General features: G+C 44.2%; 2 protein-coding genes across 5 annotated transcripts in view; one reads left to right on the top strand and one right to left on the bottom strand.

Moving 5' to 3' along the window:
* The window catches only part of LOC138823559 (COX assembly mitochondrial protein 2 homolog), a 24,247-nt gene extending 21,150 nt beyond the window's left edge, over nucleotides 1–3,097 (bottom strand). Inside the window, exon 1 of one of the 2 annotated variants that reach the window (XM_070016961.1) lies at nucleotides 2,916–3,097. In XM_070016961.1, coding sequence (XP_069873062.1) covers nucleotides 2,916–3,077 — 162 coding nt within the window. In that variant the 5' untranslated portion in view covers nucleotides 3,078–3,097. The remainder of the gene's footprint in view (nucleotides 1–2,915) is intronic. The other variant, XM_070016963.1, reaches the window with a different exon arrangement.
* Nucleotides 3,091–18,681, top strand: LOC138823558 (centromere protein N-like). Of its 3 annotated transcripts, none has more exons than XM_070016960.1 (11): nucleotides 3,091–3,414; nucleotides 6,406–6,580; nucleotides 7,417–7,459; nucleotides 8,752–8,811; nucleotides 9,358–9,434; nucleotides 12,021–12,197; nucleotides 13,111–13,212; nucleotides 14,398–14,461; nucleotides 15,751–15,863; nucleotides 17,400–17,526; nucleotides 18,015–18,681. In XM_070016960.1, exons 2-11 carry the CDS (start codon nucleotides 6,410–6,412, stop codon nucleotides 18,095–18,097), a joined length of 1,017 nt encoding a protein of 338 aa, XP_069873061.1. In that variant the 5' UTR covers nucleotides 3,091–3,414; nucleotides 6,406–6,409; the 3' UTR covers nucleotides 18,098–18,681. The 3 variants fall into 3 exon arrangements, with proteins under 3 accessions (XP_069873061.1, XP_069873059.1, XP_069873060.1); XM_070016958.1 differs by having other exon boundaries at nucleotides 7,414–7,459; XM_070016959.1 differs by lacking the exon at nucleotides 3,091–3,414 and adding an exon at nucleotides 3,453–3,655 and having other exon boundaries at nucleotides 7,414–7,459.

The raw sequence follows: 18,681 nt of genomic DNA, 5'->3' as shown, positions 1-18,681 counted from the left end.
TGAAAGTTTAATTTAAATATATATGCTGCTGTAGATGCAGCAGGGATACTAATAAAACCTTCCTTCTCTTTTTAAATTTTTATTTTTGGTTGAAAGATAATAAGGGTACCTATGTATGGAGCTCTCCTAATTTTTTTTTAATCCTATATGACTAATTCAAAGACTAAAAGGGTTTGTTTTCTTCTCCCATTCTTTTTGGTAAGAAGCTACTGCTTAACAGAAGTTTCAAACTCTCACCTTATGTAACGTCCCTTGCTTTACCAATCACCTCTTTCCTCCACCTTACCTTTTTAGCTAAATATTCCCTACTCACCCTCACTTTTGCTTCCTTCCACCTACCCTGTGTCACCTGCCTTTGCCTAAAAGCTGGCACAAACAAAGATGTACTACTGCCCTCTAGAGCATAAGATACAAAGCATGAGTGTAAAATACTGACAGTGATCTCTCAACACACTTAAGTGCTGATACTCTAGTAAGTCACCTTCCTATTCTAAGAATATTTTTACAATTCAAGTTATTTTTTATGAACTGAAGAAAAAAATATAGTTCTAGATTATTTTTAAAATCACCTTTTTGTAAGTCAAAATGTACATTACCCACATGTTCATAGAACAACTAAGCCCCAGACCACAGAGTAGACAACTTACCTGAACACATTTTTTTCCTTCATATTCACAATAGGAAAGTCATGCCTGCACAGCAGTCGATGAACAAAACTCTTACATCTCAAAGAACCTCTGCCTGGCTACAAGTTCAGTAAGCTCTAATCCCAGGCCTGAGTTCCAAAGAAGTCAAAGTGATGCGATCCTTACTGTTAGAGGCAGAGGTTCTGTTGAGATCAAGTAGGGTATGGTAGCTGTCACCAATCAGATCACCCAGAACATTAACAATCTGAACAGTCCTGAGGACAGGGCTCAAAGAGCAGCATGGGTCAGACATTATATTTAAATAGAAGACAACTGGGAATGTTTACCAATTTAGAAAAGTCCACAGCAGGGGAGATCAAAAAATAAATAGTCTGCTGAGTAAAACAAATGATGCATTTGAAGATGTCAGTTTGAGGACAAAAGAAATAGGTTGACTGAAGGTGTAGCTCAGTGGTAGAACTTGTACTTAGCACTTTCGAGGTCCTACATTATAATCCCCAGCATTGTGCGGACAAAGACAGAGAGAACAATTCTGAAGGGAACAGTGCCAAGGTAATTCTGAACTCGAAAGCACTGTTGAAACAAGAGTGAGGGAATATCCATGGTAAGACCTCATGCATGAGTGTTTGCAATCAAAGAGTTTTGTTTACATTACATCCAAACTGTATTAAACACAAACTTCAACCCCACAGGTAGTCATCTTTAACAGCCTAGTCTAACAACATTATTAGAACTCCAAGTGCTTTTAACAAACTGAAGTAGCATATGTGGTTACACACAAACCATTAGTCCCCCTTTCACCCTGCTGTCTGTAAGTCATCAGAAAGGTGTTCTGGCACAATTATACCACTCTCTCCAAGCCGCCCCCGCCCACTTTCTCAAACACTGTATACACACAAATACTGAAACAGTCTAATACACTTTTTAAATGTTCAATTGTGAAAAATTGGCTAACACAGCCTCCTAACAATTTTAATTTTTCCTTGGAGGTAGGCTGGGAGGATGGAAAGCTGGAGTCATACTTTTATTTATTCTCCCATCTGCCAAAATTCAGGTAACATTTTCCTAATGGGTATTCTTTGACAGCAGATATCAACCACCAGGCGGCACGATTTTAGAAAACACATAATGAGAACTCTAGCACAAAGAAAAGGGAGTACGCTTCCAATGACACGCTTTGGCAGATCTCTAATCAGAATGGCCAACCCTGCATTTTAATGCCACTTGGTTTTCATTTACAAAGATTTTGCTACTGAATGGTTACAACGGAAAGAAATTTAGACTACAATTTTCATTCCTAACTTTAAAATAAGACAAAAAACCAAGCCAAGGCTACAATTCACCGTCTGGAGCAATTCTATTCTGTAGAAAAATACCTATAAATAAACACTCGGTGTTTTCTTAAATATATCTTTTTAAAACCTCCATTTGAGAAAGCCCTGATAGTGAGTTAGTGCTTTTCACAATCTTCAGACTACACTGTAGCAGAGGCAGCACTGACCCACCCTACCCACACTGGTAGTTGTCAAGGCCACAATCTAAACAATTTGACCTGGGGTAGACTGTGTTACATGGCTACGAAGAGCAATTCCAGTCCCCAGCTCGCCTCTCAAACTACTCTCACTTCGACCAGATCGGCTTCTCAAGGGATCAGCAATCACTTAGAGCCGTACTTAGATGGTGCTGAGCACTCTGCCAAGTCAGGCGAAGTTCAGGGGGAAACCCTGGTCTGTACGAGTGGAAGAACACACAGACGAGTGAGGGGATGTCCCAGTGCACCGCACAGCAAATGCCCCGTGAGCGTTTGCTGACGCCCAGCGACTGACCCCGAGTCTGGAAAAGAGCTCCTGCTTTGTGGTTGAAGGGTTGGTTCGGCGCAGCGCTGGGGATCTGCGCCCCGGGTCCCCGCGGGAGCCACACCGCCACCACCGAGAGGCCCGTCCGAAGTGAGGACGGCGACGGGCGCACGCGCGCCGCGAGTGTGGGCACGGAGCCCTCCCGTCCATCCGGGGACGCTCGCCGGTGGGGGGGCAGGCGCGGCCTCCCCCAGCCCGCGGAAGGCGGGAGCGGTTCTTCCCCCGACGCACGGCCCGCGGCGAGTTCCACCCACTTCACGGGGGGCAACCTGACTCCGAAGCCCGCGGTGGCCCACAGGCGAGTCGGCGCCAGCAAACGCCCAGGGAAGAGGCCGCGGAGCCACCGGGGTGCCCGCGGCCTCCCCGCAGCCCGAGGCCGCTCCTCACCACCAACCGGACTACCGAAACTCACCGAGGTCCGGCCACAGCACAGGGCCGTGGGAACCGCCCGCCGACACTGCGAGCGCCCGGCCGCCCACCGGGTGCCGCGAGCCCTCAGACCCGCGGGACGTGCTCGCCCTCGGCCGCGACCCCGCTGGGCCCGCCCCGCCGCCGGCAGCGTCGGACGGCGCATGCGCCAGCCCGCCCGGACCGGCCCATTCTCCGGCGCGAAGGGGGGAATCAGGGCCTGGCAAACGGGCGCGACAGCACCTACACAACCACTCGGACCGACAGAGCCTGTTTCTCCACTGATGTTACTTACGTACAAACGTCCTCTCCTGAGAAGAGTGACGCAAGGACCTGGGACGACTCACTCCTGCCGCTCCTCGGCAGGTCCCCCCTGGAGCCGTGGAGCTGCCCGAGGTCCGAGCCCGGTGGGCGGAGCTTGAGGCGGGCGGGAGCTGCCATTGGAGGTTTTGAAGGCGCCTCGGCGGGAGCGGCTGCCGGCGAGCAGCTGGAGATGTGGGCTGGTAAGACGACTGCTGTCGGCTCGGCCTCGGGTCCGGAAGGTGGTGGGAGCCTTGGGGAAGTCAGGTCCCAGGCCTCCGCGGCGGCTTTTTTACGACGGCCGCACGTCTCAAATCTCAGGGTTGGCGCTAGGTCTCGGGCTGGGAGTGGAAGGCTGCGGAATAGGCCAAGCTGGAGAGGGCGCTCAAGCCCCGCGTGACGCCATTTCCGCCCTCAGTGGGGCAGGGCCTCTTATGGAGCCTGGTACGTAATGGCTGTAGGTGCGCTGCGTTGTCACGTGACGTGCGGCTCACAAGTCTTTCCCGGGCTTCCCGCAACTACCGGAGTCGGGGTCTCGTGTAGATCCTTAGTTCCCTTGGCTTGCATCCCATTTGTTCAGCAGCCTCTTGCATTATTCCTTATGCTCCCCGTCACTGCAGTGTATAGCTGCAGGAATATTACTAAGGAATGTTCTTGTGCATTCATGCAAAAACCGCATCGTGCGCCTAGTGTAAGCTCTGTGCCAAAGTGCTAGGAGGTAGAAATTTAAAAGGTCGGCACAGGACGAAAGTGTATTTAAAGGTTTCCTGACTGCACTGGTTAGATCACGTGTGCTCTTTTGCCAGTTCTTTTAAAATTTTTACTGGCTGGCCCCAAGCTTTACCCAGAATTAAGAATCGCCTGAAGAAGAGCCCTCCAAAAATGGGAAACTTACATGCGCCCTCCCCGTAGTTTAATTTGATGAGGCCCAGAATCTTTATTTTGAAAGTCCGGAGTGATCATAAGGGAAGAGGTGTTTGATATTTTCCTGACTGTTGATCCTTTTCCTGGTTATTTCCACAAGTGCACTACTTAGGGAGAGCATCCAGTTATTCATTTCCGTCGTAGTATCTAGTGCATAGCTGGTTCTTGGGCTGACTAGCCTTACTGTACCTGTTAATTGGAGTGCAACAAAATACTGTGAATAATAAAGCTAGTTCCAGATAGCTCTGTAGTCATCAGTAGATGGTCCTGAGAATAACTGTGTGTCTGTGTATGTGTGCGTGTGTGTGCGCGCGCGCGGGTGTGCATGCACACACACACACACACACACACACACACGAGTCATGGGGCTTGAACTCAGGGCTTGGGCCCTGTCCCTGAGCTGTTGTGCTCAAGGCTACCACTTGAGCCACAGCTCCACTTTCAGATTTTTTGGTGCTTAATTGAAGATAAGAGTCTCATGGATTTTTCTGCCCAATCTGGCTTTGAACCTCCATCCTCCAATCTCCGTCCCTTGAGTCGCTAGGATTACAGGTGTGAGGTACCAGTGCCTGGCTGAAGATAACTTTGGATTGAATGTGTGAGAATAAATCTCTCTGTGGAGAAACTAAGCTGAGGCCTGAATTGCAACAGGAAATCACTGGCAAATCTAGGCAGAGTAACCAGGTGCAATGTTCCATATCCAGAAGAATCATTTTGTCTTATAGTATGAAAGAGCCCAGTATAGCTGGAGCTCAGAAAACCAAGGAGAAAGGAACAAATACCAAGACAATACAAGAGCACGGTGAAGATTTTAATCTTGACTTTAGGGCAAGATGATCTTATGTCTCAATAAAGCAACATATCAGACTCTATTTCATGATCCTAATTCTGTTCCTGTGATCTTAATAGTTATTTTTCTCTTCCCAAACCATACTTAAACATTCCTCTTTAAGTTTTACTATCATATTCAGAAAAGACAAACCACTACATTTTTTTTGGAAGTAGACAATGGCAGTAAATTATATTTGGTGTTCAACAAGCACATGAGATGATAGATATAAGGCCCCATTAAGATTCTTGTAGAGGAATATCCCTGTTTCCTTGAAAATCCCAGGGTTATGAGGGAAGCAGATGAGAATGATAGACTGTCTGCAACATGGACACCAGGAACTTTGTGCTTCTTTCTGAAAGATAGGCCATTAATGAAGTTAAATGCATCTTCCTCAATATTTAGGGATCACGCAGCTGAGTGTACATATACATATGTGTGTATACATTTCTACACATACCTATATGTGTGTACATACATGTGTCCCCATACATATGTGTGTAATATATACAAAACATTTGGAAGACAGGATCTCACCATATAATCTAAGCTAGGTAGGCCTGAACTCCTGATCCTCTTGTCTCAAATAATAGGTGAGTACCACCATGCCTGGTTATAAACCATTTGCAAGGGAACTAATCCAATTCTGACCCTTAAAAGGGCATTAATCCCTTCTGAAGGTGGAGTGGCAAGTAACTGATCATGTACTAGGTGTCCTAACCATCCCTTACAGATTCATCACCTCTAAATGCCATTGCATTGGGGACCAAACCTACACATATCAATACTTGTAGGACAAATCCTACCCAAGTCATTGTAGCGCTAATTTTGTTAATACTCTACAACATTTAAATATACAATTTAAAGAGAAAAATAATTTTTAAAAAAGTGAGTGAAAAGGATAAACATTTGAGTATTTAAACTCCAAAGAAAATCCTAGAGTTGAAGTTGGAAGCATGTCTCACTAGTCAATGAGCGAAAGCATCAGGCACTGAGTTTGGTCCTGGTCTTGGACTCAAGAAAGAAAGGGCTGGGAAGGTGGCTCAATGGTAGAGTGCTTGCCTCGCATGCATGAGGTTCTGGGTTCAATTCCTCAGCACCACATAAACAGAAAAAGCCGGAAGTGATGCTGTGGCTCAAATGGTAAAGCGCTAGCTTTGAGCTGAAGAGCTTAGGGACAGCGCCCAGGCCCAGAGTTCAGGCCCCACAACCAACAAAAAAAACAAAAAGAAAGAAAATCCTATGGCTGGAGGCATAGGTCAGGTGGTAGAACATCAACATCTGAGCTAAAGTACCAGACCTTGAGTTCAAGTCCTGATCCTAGGGGAAAAAGAAAAAAACACACCTTGGCTAAAACTATGAGGCTGGAAAATTCTGCCAAATGTTTGTATTTGATGAATACTTTGTTGTCCTCTTGGTTTTTGTTTTTCTAACATGCCAGAGAGATGGAGGAGACTGTTGCTGAGTTTCTCAGGAGGACCATCTTGAAAATCCCCATGTATGAAATGATGACAATCCTAAAAGCCTGGGATTTTTTTCCTGAAGAACAACTTCAGACTGTAAACTTCCAGCAGAGAAAGGAACAGCTAGCTCTGGACTTGGTCCTGTTGTGTGAGGTAACAAGCTTTAGCAACATGCTACCCTCCAGGTTTTGCTTTCCTTAATCCAAAGCAGACTGAAGACAGCTACTTGTTTATTTTTAAAGTGAATGAACACATTTTTATTGGCTTTTTTACCTAGCAAAGAATGTTTAGGAAGCAATTAGAAAAAAAGTGGCTATCAGGGAAGGGAAAAGTCAGTAGTGATTGAAGAAATGAGTGGTACTTTTTTGTAACCTACTCAGTTATGAAAATGAAAAGATATAACAAGCCCAGTGTACTAATACAAGCCTATAATCTCAGCATTTGGGAGGATCAGAAAGGATGATCTCAAGTTCAAGGCCAGCTTAGGCTATATAGGGAGACCATATCCTCCCCACATCACTACTTTGTTATTTAAATATAAAATTCTTATAGAAATTGATACAATTATATTTGAACATACTCATAAAACCAGTACCCATTATCTAGCAATATTGCTGTTACTCTTATCCTAACCCCTAAAGATACCAACAGCGCTGACTTGTAACAGCATAGATTATTATTTTGCCTACTTATATATATTTTTTATAAATGGAATCATGTGTTCTGTTCTTTTGGGTCTGTCTGCTTTCATTCAACCTTATGATTGTAAGAATCAGCTATATTGCTGTATCCATAATAGGCTGTTGATGCTCAATGTTGAGGTCTGACCTGTAGACAATTCATTTATCCATGCTGTGATTGGTTGGTGGATACTGTACAGTACTGAGGGCATGCTAATGTTTGTCCAACCAATCCTAAAATGAGCCTTAAAGGGAGATGCCCCAGCCCATCACCACATCTTCTAATGAGTTTCTCTTCTCTTTCAGAAGAAGTCTGCAAGTCTCAATGATGTAGCCCTTTTAGACATCATTTGTAAGTTTGGGAGATTTGTATTTATACCCAACTAATCAACTCCAAGGGAGGCAAGTGTTTATAGACAGAGTCAAGAGTTGAAGAGACTTGGTGTCAAATCCCAGCTCTGCCACTTACCTGCCCTGTGTCTTTTGCCAAATTGTCTTGCTGTTCTATGTGTCAGATTATATACAACATATGTTTAATAGAGTAACAGAAAATTGTTAACGCCATTCTTACTCAGAGAGCAGTTAATAGGCTATCTCAACTCTGAACGTAGAACCAAAGAAGCAGGTACAGAAGGAAAACAAAATACCTTTGGATGCTATCTCTCTCAGGCATTGAACTAATCCTGCTGACACTTGATTTAAATAAAACCAAAAGGAAGAATTGTCAGGTCCATTGCCATAAGTGGAACAGAAAGAGAGGCTGGTGAGATGCACCAAAAAGAAAAGATACTGAACTCAGAGAAGGACAGGAAGAGTGCTGTGTGCCAGAAGCACAGTGTGTGGATGGTGCCATGAGTGCTGGGGCCTTTATCCCTCTTTGTGGGTTGTAGAAAGCCTGGTGTGAGGTGGAGACCAGTGGGGCTCAGGGTAGACAGATGACTGACTGTGCAGGGATGAGCAGAGGGCAGTGCAAGGGCAGTTTTAAGCCAGAAAGATGACAGGGAAAATTGAACTTGGCAGTCCCATAGGTCCATTTCCCCTCCAGGATACTCTTGAGTTTGAAATTCCTGCAAGGAATCTTCTGTGTCATACATCCACCTGGGAGGGCTTTCATCAGATGTAGACTGCAATTTCTGCAGGCAGTAGAAGACCTGGGACTGGAGCGGTGTACAAGTCCTTTATTCCCAGGGAGCAGACAGTACACGGGAACCCCCAAAGACCTGATGTGGTGATGAGTGCGGGACAATGTGGGGCAGCGGTGGGGTGGCCCACTGAGCGGGCAGCCCGAGTACAGCCGACAGAGGTGACGAATGAGTTGTGCAAGGAACTGGGCAAAGAGGACACCTGTACAAATTGTCCTTCCATGCAGAGTGGTCATTCCATCTGCAAGATATAGCTGAATTCTGGGGGGAGAGGAGAGATTGATGTGGAATTAATCAGTGCTCTGATGAAATAAGGACAAAAGCTGAGTTTTATCCTCTAGGTTAGCTGAATTAGTGATTCTGATTTGTCTAAATTTAATGGATATAAAGTATATGTTTTTCATAAGAATCTATCACCTGAATTACTATTGTATTGTTTAAAATACATATTTTAAACATAAATACAATATAATACTAAAGCAATGAGCCCTTCCTTTCTCAGATACTCAAGCTCGCCGGAACCACAAAGTTTGGGATGTTTTTCAGATGAGTGAAGAACCAGGTAATACTTTCCATTTTATTTATTGGGTTTATGGTTTGGTTTTTTTTTGTCAGTTGTGGGGCTTGAACTCAGGGCCTAGGCACTGTCCCTGAGCTCCTTTTCCTCAAGGCCAGTGCTCTACCACATTGAGCCACAGCTCCACATCTGGCTTTTAAGTGGTTGATTGGAGATAAGAATCTCCCAGAAACTTTTCTGGCTGATGGCCTTGAACTGTGATCCTCAGATCTCAGCCTCTAAATAGCTAGGATTACAAGCATGAGCCACCAGCTCCTGGCTAGTGTTTTCATTTTAAATTTAACATTTATATTTGATATTTTAGCAATTTGGAAATTAATAGCAGTGCATTCTCTTTAAATACCTTTCAAAATGGGGTGCCTATTGCTCATTTGCATTTGGGGATGCCATGTTGGAAGTGTGGGAAACATTCACACCACATGTTATCACCACTTTGAGGTTATACAAGATTCTCAGTTCTGGATTTGCAGATTAACATTGAAGACTCTTAGCTCCCTTAATTTTTCTTTGTTTTTCTTTTCACTTTCACAGATGATGATGTTAACCTTTTCGATATGGAACAATTCAAAAGTTCATTTAAGGAAACTCTTCAGAGAGCATTAAGAAATGTAAGCACAAGGTTCAGTGCATACTACATGCTTTGATCTGTGCACTTAAAATACGCTGCCAACTCTTCTTCATTATCTGTAAGAAATTCAGCCAGCCACGTTCCATACTATTCTCTTCCATACCAGAGCTCTTAAGTTGTGAGAACTTCCCTCTCTCTCACCTGTCACTTAGAGTCTGGTGCTCATTTCTCAGTGTTACAGTAGTGACAGAGGTATCCCGTGGCCAACTGTCAAGGGCAGTAAGTGAGTGGTCACATTTGTTGCTGAGCACTTGAGATGTGGTTAGGGACTGAGCAGCTGACTTCTTCATCTTATTTAACCTTAATGAATTCCATCAAATAATCCATGCATGGCTGGTGTCTGTAGTATTGACCAGTGTGCTCGAGCATACACACACACACAAACACACACACACACACACCTTTTCTGGCAGTGGGAAGCCAAGCAAGTCATCCAGTGCAAGGTGCTCTCTTCAGTTCCAGCCAATAGGAAGCACTGAGACCCTGCAGGGGCCAGGGCTGGGGAAGAGTGCTTTGCTGCACAAAGGATTTGGAGAAGCAGCCACATACACAGTGAGCAGAGTCTGCTCACTCCCCAGACCAGGCACTGCAACTACCTGCTTTTCCCGGAGTGAGATCTGAGATGGGGAAGGGAGAGCTGGCAACCCAGATGGACCTGTTTCAGGGTCCTCCTTTTCAGGGCTCAGAGCCCAAAGGAAACCTGACTTGGGGGAGAAGATGACTAAGACTTTTAAATTCTAGAGCAGTTGACAATACTGTTTCTAAATTGAGAAAGGCCTGCATTTCTCCATGAGATGGGGGCCAGGTAGTACTTCCTGTATTCTTGTTACATGCTACTCCTTGAAGGAATTTTTTGCTGCTGATCTAGAACTGAGTCAGAGCATTATGATTAGCACATTTTTAGGCCCATCATACTGTTAAATTTCATAGTGCATACTAGATCTGTGCTAGATGCTAAAGAAGCTTCATTTATAAACAGCTGTCCCATTATAAAGGTTACTGACTCCTACTGGAAAAGGAACACTATTCAAGACATGTTCACAAAACTTCTAGAAAACGTTTATGTTATTCCCTGATTGTAGGTTTTTAAGAAATCTGTCTTCAAAACTCTTGGCAAGCCAAGTGTGGTGCCTCATGCCTATAATCCTAGCTACTCAGGAGGCTCAGATCTGAGGATCATGGTTCAAAGCCAGCCTGGGCAGGAAAGACCGTGAGACTCTTATCTCCAGTAAACCACCACAAAACTGGAAGTGGCACTGTGACTCAAGTGGTAGAGCTCTAGCTTTGAGCTAAAATGCTGAGTGACAGTGCCCAGGCCCAGAGTTTAAAAAAAAAAAGTCTTAGCAAGACATAAATGTGTCTTTATAAAACAAAACATTTTTTCAAAGATGCCCAAAACATACCATAAAAAGTAGAAGAAAGGGCTGGGAAGGTGGCTCAGTGGTAGAGCGCTTGCCTTACATGCATGAGGCCCTGGGTTCGATTCCTCAGCACCACATAAGCAAAAAAAGAAAAAAGCCAGAAGTGGCGCTGTGACTCAAGTGGTAGAGCGCTAGCCTTGAGCTGAAGAGCTGAGGGACAGCGCCCAGGCCCAGAGTTCAGGCCCCATGACCGGACCCAAAAAAAAAAAAAAAAGTAGAAGAGAAAAATCTCTAGGTCTTTACATATAAAATTGCAGTAAGAGCCAGGTGCCCGTGACTCACACCTGCCATCCTAGCTAATCAGGAGGCTGAGATCTGAAGATCACAGTTCAAAGCCAGCCTGGGTAAAAAAGTCTGTGAGACACTCTTATCTCCAATTAACCTAACTCAAAAAGCCAGAAGTAGAGCTGTGGCTCAAAGTGGTAGAGTGCTAGCCTTGAGCAAAAGAGCTCAGGGACATTCTTTGGTCCTGAGTTCAAGGGCCATAACAAAACCAAATTTTTTTTATGGTAAGATTGCTCTCTTTTATTTATTTATTTTTTTTGGGGGGGGTCCGGTCTTGGGGCCTGAACTCTGGCCCTGTGCGCTGTCCCTCAGCTCTTCAGCTCAAGACTAGTGCTCTACCACTTGAGCCACAGCGCCACTTCTGGCTTTTTCTCTTTCTGCTTATGTGGTACTGAGGAATCGAACCCAGGGCCTCAGGCATGCAAGGCAAGCACTCTACCACTGAGCCACCTTCCCAGCCCCAGATTGCTCTCTTTTAAAAGGTGCAGGGGCTGGGAATGCAGCCTAGTGGCATCGTGCTTGCCTAGTCCCAGGCTCAATTCCTTAGTACAACTGAAAAGGTTGGAAGTGGTGCTGTGGCTCAAGTGGTGGAGTACTAGACTTGAGCTGAAAAGCTCAGGGATAGCGCCTGGGCCCAGAGTTCAAGCCCTACGACCTATAATTAAAAAAGTAAATAAAATAAAAGGGGTGCAGGCTGAGCATGGTGGCACATGCCTGTAATCCCAGCACTCAGGAGACTGAGGAGAGAGGATTGCAAGTTCCAGGCCAGCCTGGGCTATATATATCATGAGAGCATATCTCCACAATGCTGCAGTTGGTGCCAATAAATGACAGTGGACTCTGAAACTTGTTTTCATCAGGTGACAGTCAGCTTCAGAAATGCAGAGGAGAATGCAATCTGGATTCGAGTTGCCTGGGGAACACAGTGTTCAAAGCCTAACCAGTACAAGCCAACTTACGTGGTGTATTATCCCCAGACTCCATATGCCTTCGCATCTCTCTCCACCCTGAAGAGCACTGTACCCCTTCTGGGTCAGGTACTGCACAAAGTAACTCCAAACTACAGTGTCTTACCATCCTTAACTCAGAGGTCAGTTGGGTTTAAAGTGCTCAAGCATTTGATGGACAGCACCACATTTAATTCTTTATCTCCTGAGTAAGGCACTACACATGGAAATGTGACACAAGATGTTAGTTTAGAGCTATTCCTTTTTTTTTTTTAATGGAGAATGAGTAGGTGTGAATGTTTTGAAGAAATGCAAGCAGTAGAAAAGTCTCTGAAGATAAAAGACCTACACCATGTCCCTCTCCTATTCACTCAAAATAACTTTGTTGCAATTTTCTTTCAAAAGATGATTAAGGGTGGTTCTATAATTTGCTTTTTTTAAACCACACTTCTATGCAGTGCTTTCACTTGCCTGTACAATCTGCCTACTAACAGCTATTATTACCTTCATAGCAGTTTGCATATACCATACACAGTAACTGAGTTAACAGAAGATGTGGCCTCTGTCCAGAATCAACTTCTTGTCATGTTTCTGCCTTTGGTGTTCCGGCTTCCTAGCATCTTTCCCCAAATCAAACCAAAAACGTGCAGTTAGAACAATTCCCAAGAACTCCCTATCATCTGGGAAGCAAGTTAGAACACTGGAACATAATTGCTATGAGGAGATCCTAGTCTGAAATTGAAAAATGATAACTTGTGCATATTTATTGCTATTCCTAAGTCTTTATAACCCTTGACTTAAACTGCACCACTTTTCCAAAACCAGTGGCCATGTGTGAGAACCTTAACACCACTGAGCACCTTTTTTGTTTTTTTCAGCTGAGTGACAGGTTAAAGACATTACATTTTTCAGGACTTCTTTCACTCTTCCATGGAAACTCGACTGATTGCAGTTACACATGTGGTGATAGTAACCCTAATTGCTTCCATCATTTCCATTCAAGGCACTGAAAATGGCTAGCAACCACCACCAGATAATGAAAATGGACCTGAGAAGCCGACACCTGGACTCACTCAAGGCCATTGTTTTTAAACAGTATAACCAGGTGAGCCAACCAACAACTCTTTCTTGCTGTGTATAGGAATGAAGGCCACTGAGCAGGGACAGGTCCTTGCCAACACATCATCACTTGAGATATCAGTGCAGTTAACAGGCTTTTGGTCAGCTCACATGAAAGAAAACAAAACGAGGGCTGAGAAGATGATTCAGTGGTAGAGTACATGCCTTGCTTACATAAAGCCTGGGTTCGATTCCTCAGTACCACATAAACAAAAAAAGCCAGAAGTGGCACTGTGACTCAAAGTGGTAGAGTGTTAGCCTTGAACCAAAGAAGCTCAGGGACAGTGGCTAGACCCTGAGTTCAAGCCCCAGGACTGGCACCAAAAAAAAAAAAATGATGTCTCACTTTCCTCTTTTTATAATTGTACTATACTTTATACAGCCCATTTGTCATTGTAGCCTGTATCTCAGATCCCAGTTTACAAAGCAGCTAATCCAATTGGAATTTTCTTTTTCTTCTGAGTAACTTGACACCGTCTTTTGAAGCTAAATATATATAGCTGAGAAATACAATTAAATTTTTTGTTGTGACAAGCAAGTGTCCCAGGTTTAAACTAAAGGGGAAGGTATGGATTTATTAAGGTCCACAGTTGTTTGTAGGATTTGAATGTGTTTTTCCCCTTTTAGTGACAGACCGCTCTGTCCTTAGAGGCACGAAGGTCTTATCCTAGATATGGCAAACATCTACTCAGGTGTAGACTATCAGAGATGCTTTACACATGTGTGTTTTCTGAATAGAAAGATGTTATGGCTCCCTGCAAGTCTCTCGATCTAAGGGTGGAAATTCACATTGTCACCAATGAATGATAAGAAACATTTTCATTGGGACTGTGGGAAAAGGGAAGTTCCGACTTTGCAAAAAGGACCTCTGACTTACAAATCTAGCTTGTGAAGTTCAGTTTATAGTTGTAAAGCTAAAACATCACATGCAACAAATACTGTCTTCCATTCCTATAGCTTTTGCATATAATACGTAGATGTCTGGGTCCGTTTTTTTTTATTGTAACATACAGACTTTCTCAGTCAAAACAGCCACATTGCAGGCCACTGCAGTTTCTTTGTTGGAAAAAGTAAAGATTTAGCATACTTTTATATACCAAAATTAGTTAATATCTGTATTAGTAAAAAACATTTACTTTTTTTTTCTTTTTCTCTCCCTGTACCCCCTCAGGTATTTGAAAATCACAACTCTACAAAACCTCTACAAGAAAGAAACCTTGGACAAAATAGAAATGGTATGTATTTTTAAGATAAACTGAAATGCGGCCAAGCATAGCAGTGCTGTAACCTTAGTACGTAGGAGGCTGCGCAGGAGAATTGCAGGCTCGAGGGCCGTGCAGGCTGTACCTCTTGCCCCTATCTCAATAACAACAAAAAACCAACAAATTGCAGTTTACAAGTGCATTATTCCTATTCAGATTTTGTTACTCAGAAAATCACATACACACACATATAAGGGCTCTGATTCAGAACTCTTTACTGCTTTCAGACAAATGGAAAGAGGAAGGCCAAGCCAGAAGTGGGTCTCCTTTAGAATCTGCTAGACTAACATGATGGCACAGAATAGCCAATGGTTGCTAAGCATTTCTTCTGCACCAGTACCATTATGGGGGGGGGGGGGGCGGGTTCGGGGTGCGCACACACACACGCATGCATACGTGCACCTGGGCCTATTTCCTCAGGCCCATGGAGAGGCTATATTCATTGAGAAACTGAGGTTCAAGAAAGCTTGGAAACTGTATAGACAGTCATACAGCTAGGAAGGAAGTGGCAAAGCCCACATGAAACCCGAGCCTGAGCATAACCAGTTCTAGAACAGTCAGAATGGTGACTGCATTGCTCCCCTCTCTTGCCAGGAGCCTCTCCCTGGAAAACTCACTTCTATAGCTATTAAAGAGAGTGGTCCAGCTGGTAAGAACTAACCATTTTAGAATTTTCAAGCAGAAAAGGAAGCACTGTTGATTTGATGTGTTAGGATATAACATTGTGTTAGAGTATACATACAGGCTTCTTTGTTCTTATTAACTGTAAAAGAGCTATTTACTAACATAGTACAATGTTTGCAGTACTTATCTCTGGATGGTAGAATTGTGGGTAATTTTTATTATTTTTATCTCCTTGTTCTTTCCAACTTTCTACAAAATAAATTATTATAGTTAAAAGAAGGAATAGGCACTGATGGCTTACACCTGTAATCCTAGCTACTCAGGAGGCTGAGATCTGTGGGTCACGGTTCAAAGCCAGCCAGGGCAGGAAAGGCGGTGAGACTCTTATCTTCAATAAACCATTCAGAAAACTGGAAGTGGCACTGTGGCTCAAGTGGTAAGAGTACTAGTCTTGAGCTGAAGAGCTGAAGGACAGTACTCAGGCCCAGAGTTCAAGCCCCATGACCAACCAAAAAAAAAAAAGGAAAGGAAACATTTTCAAGTGGAACAAGTAATTGGGCAGGTTGGAGATGTAAAGATGCTGCAAGGATGAAGTGTGTCCCTAATGTCTGTTTCCATCTGCAATCTTCCACCCTCAGTGGATCCCAGGCTCATTCACGAAAACACAGTAGAAAAGGAGAGAATCCAAAGAATAACTGAAGAAACTTTTGGAGACTATCCTCAACCACAACTCGAATTTGCACAATATAAGGTAGGACACAGCAGTAAACATTGCCCACAAGTTACCAGAATAGTTTTAAAAGATGAGAGAACCTTACATCCCTGTTCCATTTGCCCTTTTTTTTTTTTTTTTGCCAGTCCTGGAGCTTGTGAACTCAGGGCCTGGGCACTGTCCCTGAGCTTCTTTTGCTCAAGGCTAGAATGCTACCACTTGAGCCACAGCACCACTTCTGGCTTTTTCTGTTTATGTGGTACTGAGGAATCAAACCCAGGGCCTCATGTATGCTAGGCAAGCACTCTACCACTGAGTCACATTTCCAGCCCTGCTACTTTTTATGTATGTATGTATAAGCCTTGCTACTATTTATGTATAAACATGAAAATTAAATGGCCTTTTTATTATATTTGAAGTTCCCCTGTTAGCCAAGGAGACCTTCTGAAATTGTGGATCTGCCTTTTTGTCTTACATATTAATTCATTTATATATTAGCTGGCTACGATCTGTATGTGTGAGCTGAGGAAAGTTGAAGGTGCTGGGATTACAGACATAGACCATCACACCCAGCTTCTGTATATGTTTTAATTCTTCCCAAAGAAGTGAATTTTTAAAATGCCAGGCCCTGGAGACTCAGGCCTGTCATCCTAGCAATTCACTGAGCTCTGAGGATCACAGTTCAAAGCCAGCCCAGGCAGGAAAGTATGTGAGACTCTTATCTCTAGTGAACCACCAGAAAACGAAGTAGAGCTATGGCTCAAAGTGGTAGAGCACTGGCCTTGAGCAGAAAAGCCCAGTGACAGTGCCCAGGCCCTGAGTTCTAGCCCCATGACCAACAACAACAACAAAATAAAGCAGGTGACTCAAGAGATATAGCATTTTCATATTGAAGTTAACAGATTATAAAAACTAGTACTAATTTTCCATTAAGAAAGCAAACTTAGCTTGGTGCTAAGTTTACAGGCTTACACCTACAATCCTAGCTACTCAGGAGGCTGAGGATCACTGTTTGAAGACAGTCCCGGCAGCAAAGTCCATGAGACTCTTCAGTTAACTACCAAAAAGCTGAAATTGGAGCTGTGGCTTAAATGATCGAGTGCTAGCCTTAGGGGGAAGGAGGGAAATCTCAGAGATAGTGCCCAAGGCTGGGTATCATGAACCATGCCTGCAGTCCCAGCTATTCAGGAGCCAAAGTTAGGAAGATCACAGTCTGAAGCAAAAGGGAGTATCTGAAACACAGATGTAAGCTAAAGGACTGGAGGTGTGGCTCAAGTAGTAGGGCACTAGCAAGAATAAGGCCCCGAGATCAGTCTCAAACATCACCAAGAAAAAAAAAAAGCAAAGTGAGCTCAGAACTGAACTTACATGGAGCCCGTCCTGTGTGCCTGGCCTCTCTGTGCTGGCTGCGTGTGCAGAGTGCATCTGATGTCTTCTGTGTTGGCAGGTAGTTAGGAAATTAAGTGGTCTCTGCTATAGTTCTTGAAGGCAAGCATGAATAAAAGTATATGATCTGTCCATTAGCTTTTACCATTCCAGCTGCTCTACTAAGTAGTTCTTTCCATTTGTTGACAGCTTGAAACGAAGTTCAAGAGTGACATAAACAGGAGCATCTTGGCTGAGCGGGAGGAGCCCCTCCGGTGTCTGGTCAAGTTCTCTAGCCCACATCTTTTAGAAGCACTGAAATCCTTAGCGCCAGCTGGTGAGTGGTGAGCCTATGGGACCTGTGCATTCCTTCCTCCAGCTGAGGAGCTGCCCTGTGCTTTCCCAGCTCTCCAGTCTGCTATGCCACCCTGCCAGGCCTTCCCACCACACCATGCCTCCCTACCCTCTTTTTAACTGCTTTGCTTCTACCCTGGATGAGGCAGGGACTGTGGTCTATTTCTCTCTTCGGCCATTTTTGTTTGTTTGGGTTTTTGTTTTGTTTTGTTTTGTTTGCTGGTCATGGGGCCTGAATCCTGGCCCTGAGCACTGTCCCTCACATCTTCAGCTCAAGGCTAGTGCTCTACCACTCGAGCCATAGCGCCACTTCTGGCTTTTTCTGCTTATGTGGTTCTGAGGAATCGAATCCAGGGCCTCATGCATGCAGGGCAAGCACTCTACCACTGAGCCACCTTCCCAGCCCTCTCCTCAGCCATTTTTAAACTGCTGTGTCTACCTAGTGATCTTTTCTTTTTTTTTTCTTTTCAGGTATAGCAGATGCACCACTTTCCCCTTTGCTCACTTGCATACCCAGCAAGAGAAAGAATTATTTTAAAATTAGAGATAAATAAGAGCTTTGTGGTTGGGTGAGCTCAGTGCTCCTTGACCATGTTATATGCACGTTCCTGTTTATGGCTAGCTGGATGGCGAATCTGTAAATCTCCATGCTAGGGATTCATCCATGTTGAAAACTTAGAACTGTTCGTGTTGGGTGGATGCTTTCCTCCTCTCCGTGTGGCCCCTTTCCTGCTAACTCCAGCAGTTGTATGCATGAGAGATGGACCAGAGGAAGATGCAGGAAGATGCATGGTTCCAGATTGACCCCACCCCTACCCCAGAGCACCAAGCACGGGGCACTAGATCTCTCCTCAGGCCTAAGAGGTCTGGTTCCAGTGGCTGATGTCTAGGGATTTGCAAGTAAGCTTTGGATCTTAGAAAGGAGAACCAAAAAAAAAAAAACTGCCCAACTCAAAATTTCTAGGAGAGTCATAAAATTGACCCATTCAGAGGGCAGAATTGGGTCCAGAAAGCTATTACAAGAGGTTACATATCTGAGAGTACCTATAATTGTGTTGTCATAAGTGTTGTTTTCCATAATCTATTTTATCACACGTGTAACAGATTTACCATCATATTGTACTGATTTGTGAATAAA

This window comes from Dipodomys merriami, unplaced genomic scaffold (genome assembly GCF_024711535.1).
Source record: "Dipodomys merriami isolate MVZ:Mamm:240054 unplaced genomic scaffold, mDipMer1.0.p SCAF_120, whole genome shotgun sequence".
NCBI lineage: Eukaryota > Metazoa > Chordata > Mammalia > Rodentia > Heteromyidae > Dipodomys > Dipodomys merriami.
The sequence above is the reverse complement of the archived record's forward strand: the minus strand, read 5'-3'. Positions and strand labels throughout refer to the sequence as shown.